General features: G+C 39.2%; 1 protein-coding gene across 2 annotated transcripts; it reads right to left on the reverse strand.

Moving 5' to 3' along the window:
* Positions 1–523: 523 nt before the first annotated feature.
* On the reverse strand, positions 524–5,296 carry LOC122281035 (MA3 DOMAIN-CONTAINING TRANSLATION REGULATORY FACTOR 1-like). Of its 2 annotated transcripts, XM_043092229.1 has the most exons (4): positions 4,995–5,296; positions 4,433–4,678; positions 3,061–3,155; positions 524–2,685 (listed from the first exon to the last, which is right to left on the reverse strand). In XM_043092229.1, the coding sequence occupies exons 2-4, from the start codon at positions 4,650–4,652 to the stop codon at positions 892–894; spliced, it is 2,109 nt and encodes a 702-aa protein (XP_042948163.1). In that variant the 5' UTR covers positions 4,653–4,678; positions 4,995–5,296; the 3' UTR covers positions 524–891. The 2 variants fall into 2 exon arrangements, with proteins under 2 accessions (XP_042948163.1, XP_042948164.1); XM_043092230.1 differs by having other exon boundaries at positions 4,433–5,296.

Genomic DNA, 5,296 nt, shown 5'->3' on the forward strand with positions numbered 1-5,296 from the left:
TTAAGAAGGTATGATCTTATAATTATGGACTAGTGTTGTATGTGCAAAACCAGTGAAAAAACAGTAAATCATTTACTCTTACATTGTGAATTTGCTTGGAATATATAAAATTATTTCTTTAGCAAAATGGGACTAGCATAGGTAATGTCAAGAAAGATTGTAGAACTACTAGAAAGTTTGAGAGGATCTCAAGGACTCCACATATTGTAATGATGTAAAAGATAGCTCCTACTTGCATTCTTTTGGTGTATTTGAGAAAATAATATACTTTGAGAATCAAGAACGCTCTCTAAAAAGGTTGAGTTTTTTATGAAAGACTTTATTTATGTAGACCATTATTTTATATTTTAATGGTCTCAACTTCCATTACTTGTATAACAGTTTCTAGTTATTAAAACGATTTATTCACATGTATACTTCTAGTATACCTCACTTACGCCTATCTTTGTAGCAATAAAATTTCTTATTACTTTATCAAAAAAATAATAAAAAAAGAATAATAAGTACACGAAAGCACAAGCCGGGAGGGAAAATTTTTCTTGCATCTCATCTCAGCCTGGAGCAAATTTTGGTCTGATACGATGTAAAAGCTTCAAGGAACATAAAGATGTAATCCTAACCATCTACATTGCATGCAATAGCTGGCATCAAGTGGAACCCCTAAAGAACGACCTAAGAAGCTGCCGATAATTAAACCAAAAGAAAGAAAACCAACTTTATACATCAGCTGGAGAAAACATCAGGAAGGCACCCAAACATTCCACTATCTATAACCCCACCTTAAAAGCACAAGCATTTCATTTCAACAGTGAAATCAGGCAACGGGCAAGAACATACATGAGAAAAACAAATGAAAATAGATATGCTTTTCTCAAAAAGCTGCAGCCCGAGTTAGCGAAGCTCCATAGATGGTGAACCGAATGAAGGTAAGAGCCACCCCTTCTTCTGTGCATGCTCAACATAAAAGCTGAATTTCTCCCTTGCATTTGGAATGTCAAGGGCCAGATCGTCGAGTCCATCCTTGATCCGGGTAAAGCCTTTTGTCATCTGATTGATAGTAATCAGCCCTTCAGTAAAACATTCCTGCAGCAGATCCAGCATTCTATCATTCTTCTTCTCCATGGCCATTACCAACGCCTTCTTCACCACTTCATGGTTAAAGAAAGGCATGCCAAGATCACGAATACATTGGCAGGCTTCGGCAACATCGCCTCCGCTTTCATACTCCTCTAAAAGCTTTAAGATCTTGTCCTTTGCATCCTCCACAGCCCAACCACTTCCTCCTCCCCAACACCTCAAAATCCTCTCACCGGCATGACGGGCAGAAAGGAGTGCTCTGGCCATCCGCACGGTCTCACTCCCACTGGAATCCAGTGGCAACTTGCTGCTCATCTCTTCTAAATTATGTGGAACCAAGACATCGTCAATCACGGCCCTAGCAAGAAAAAGGGCGATCTCATTTGAAGCATCCAGAATGTCCAGTGCTGTATCTTCAGCGGATTCTAGAAGCATAACAAAACCATTAGCTATATCTTCGCTTGAGAAAATCTCAATATGAAGAGAGGCCAGTAGAACAGACGCCATTTCTTTTTCTCTGTTCTTCCTATCCATGGCAAGGGTGATCAGCTTCTTTAAAAAAATTGGGTTATACTCGGGTGCCCCAAGATCTACAAGGCTCTGGATGAGTTCAGGAATGTCATCTGAGAGAAAATATTCATGAATTATAGTCACAGCTTCTTCCTTATAATGCCTGACCTTTGCATCATCTGGTACCTCCCCATCTTCTGCTGGGGACTTCACAAATGAAGCATCAAGCCATCCTTCAGAGATTGCCTTGGGGACAAGCGATTGGAACAGAGCTTTTGCTGATGGAATGTCAAGAGCAAGGTCATCGAGGCTCTCTGCAAGCCGAGTGAAACCCTTTACCATTTGACTAGAACTGATCAGGCCTTCCTCAGATGCTTCCTTTAATAGCTTCAATATTAGCGGTTCTGCCGTTCTAATCTCCATGGCAAGTACCAAAGCCCTCTTCACAACCTCATGATGGAAGAATGCAACTCCTAACTCTCTTATGAACCTACAGGCCTCAATAGTGTCTCCACTCTCCACATATTCCCTCAACAAGTCGGCAATCTTTTTCTTCACCTCCTCAACAGTGACATGAGTGCTACCACCCCACCTCTTCTCCACAAGTTCAGCATGGTGTGGAGCTGAGAGATAGCTCTTATCAGCAATTTGGATAACCTGAACTCCCTTGGAAGATTCAGGCAGTCCCTTCTTTGCCCGGGTGAGGAAAGCCGGAGGAACAATGTCATCAACCACAGCACGAGCAAGGAACAAGGCGAGGATTTCTACTGCATCCAGTATGTCCACTGCAAGGTCATCAGCAGATTCAAGAAGAATAAAAAATCCATCCTGTATCTGGTCAGGACTAATGACATCAGCATACAAAGCTGAAAGAAGAACAGAAGCCATCTCCTTCTCCTTATCATGTCTGTCCATAGCCAAGGAAACAAGCCTCTTAATAAAGTATGGATGATATTCACTTGAGCCTAGTTCTCTGAGGTCAGATGCTGCCAAATCCACATCTCCAGTGCTGAAGTATTCCTCAATTATGGAGACAACAGCTTTCTTGTATTCATCTAAAGGGTCTGAGACAGTTGATCCCACAAGCTGATATGGTTCCTGTTGAAAGCGAACATAAGAGAAGAGCAACATACACAGTAACAAAAAAAATTACTGATGTTGAAAAACCTCATTCCAGTACAGGAGTAATATTATGCTAGCACAAGTGGAAATCTTTATTGATTATTTAAGAATCATTATACCCATTTTTAGAAGTTACAAATTTACTAATAAAGAAAAGAGGTATTGCTCGAGTACACATTGTGTATACATGAGAACATCTAATAAGAGAATGAAAAAGACATAAGAAGTCCTGAAAACTAGAGATGGAGCAACCAAAATGAGAACAGAATCCACTAAGATTTAAAAAAAAATCCTCAATATCCACCAACATCTTCTCCTTATATTCAACTCTCTTTCCCTCTCCAAATATACCTCGCCACTGTCGTAATTTGGGTCATTCCGATCAAGATGGGATTCACCATCAGTGTCAAGGAGTTTTCCCCATGTGCCCTTGCCACCAGCACCATCTGTAACATTAGTGGAAAAAAAGAGAAGCTAATTATTCTACAAGAAAAGATGCATTGAGAAATAACTAGCACCATCATATACCAATGGCAACATAAGTGAAGAATATGATAACTTAGCACCATCATATACCGATGGCAACATAAGTGAATAATATGATAAGAAAATATGAGTTGACTAGGCAAGTAAATCTCATTTTTTTTTTTTTTTTTGGTTGGGGGGGGGGGGGGGGGCAATAGTGATCCGATATCAGTAATAGAACTGCAGACAAAATCCGATCAAAAGGGAAACAAGTACAAGGAGAACCCTAATCTCTGGTAATTATGTATCAGAGTCCAGAAAAGGAAACCCTATATAAGAAGGTAAATCGAGAACTGGAGATTAAAATGATAATGGTTGAGATTATGACTCTTGCAATGGATTCAGTATACAGGAAGTACGAGTTATAATTGTTCTTCTCAGTAGGAGATGACATCTTAGTATATGAAAACAGTTATTCTTACAACCTAATTTCGAAACAACCAATGAAAAGAAAAACAGAACAAATACACCATTTCAGATCTAAAACAGTTTTTACAGAATATTTAAAAGGAAAAAAAACACAGCCAAACAAGTCCCTTACATACAGGGAACAGATGAATGTAAAAACCATTAATCAATATAAGGCACTACCATGTACCGAAAGCATGCGAAGATGAATATTTAATAAAAGGAACGCTTTAAAACATAATCTTTCCGAAATACAATAAACAGAAAAAAGCTGCGCAAAACGTCTAGACGGGCATTAACAAAATAAAGACAGCAACCTATCAAAAACAAAATAAAGATAGCAGTTGATACCGGGCCAAAAACTAGGTATTTGAAAAAATTCTCCTTAATAATGAGAACATTAATTAGTGATCAAATATATAAATAAGCAAGAAAACTACCGTCTCATTGAGTTAAGAGATACCGACCAATGAACCAGACATCATCAACGCAAAGATATACCTATCCATGCATTCCACTATAATTGTCATGTTTTTAGACGTGCATAAAGGTCATCAATCTATGAATTTATCTTAATCTACTGTTGAGCCATTTGGACCAGTTTTACTTGATTTGAAAATAAAACGGTAGTCACGCACTAAATAAACCGTATAACTCGTTATCTCCTAGCTCAGTCAAGAAAATAGTCCACCAGCTATGCTAAATATAACTTATCCCACAAATCAAGCCCATTTGCTCAAAGCAATATAAGATAAAATTATGAACGGCATCAAAGTGAATGCGTACTCACCCTTCTTCACCCGCACAAACTTCCCCGAGTGCGACCGACGCACATGCCTTACAGCAATACCAGAAGTTTGGGCCTTGCCACCAGCAGGAGCTTTTACAATGTGTTCAGAAAGTAATGATGTGGGGGATTTTGGAGAAGATGACAAACTCTCAACATTTTTGCTCGCTATTTTCAACACTTCCCGCTGTTCATTCGTCAGAAATCCCTCGTTCGACGCCATCTACACTAAAAAATGCTATACAAAAACTGAAGAAAGGGGAAAAAAGATATCTTCACAATCAGTGCTAGTACAGTGAAGCATTAAGCAGAACCTAACTGTAGACGCAATACAAGATTTGAGCGCAATAATAATGGGGGGGAAAAACACGTCCTGAAAGCCAAAGAGTCGTCTCACTCAAAAATAGAGCACGAGTTACTGTTTCCTCAAGTTCCAAACAACGAGTAATTCTAAGATTCGATACTTTATTCCATTCCGTTCTCAATTTTTTTTCCTCAAAATCCAAACAGAATATTACACCCTCAACAGTAACACACATACAGCAAGAAAGAACAAAGAAAGAACCTGCCGATCTTCGCGAAGTAAGAAAATATTGAATCCAGAAACCGAATCCGATTCTTCTGTACTTGGCCCGGATCTCGAGCCAAGACAGGAGAAGCTACCGGATCTCCCCAATCACACTCAAGAAAAAGGAACCCGAAAGAAGAAGAAGAAGAAGATTAAGGACCCTAGATCAAAGAGTTCCGGAAAGATTCTGCAGCCGGAAGATGCGTTTTTTGCTCAAGTCTCAAATCTCAATCTGTTAGAAAGAAAGAACGAGCGAAAGAGAGAGAAATGGATGAGACTGAATGAGAAGGAGAAGAAAC

The sequence above is a fragment of the Carya illinoinensis genome, chromosome 11, assembly GCF_018687715.1.
Source record: "Carya illinoinensis cultivar Pawnee chromosome 11, C.illinoinensisPawnee_v1, whole genome shotgun sequence".
Lineage (NCBI taxonomy): Eukaryota > Viridiplantae > Streptophyta > Magnoliopsida > Fagales > Juglandaceae > Carya > Carya illinoinensis.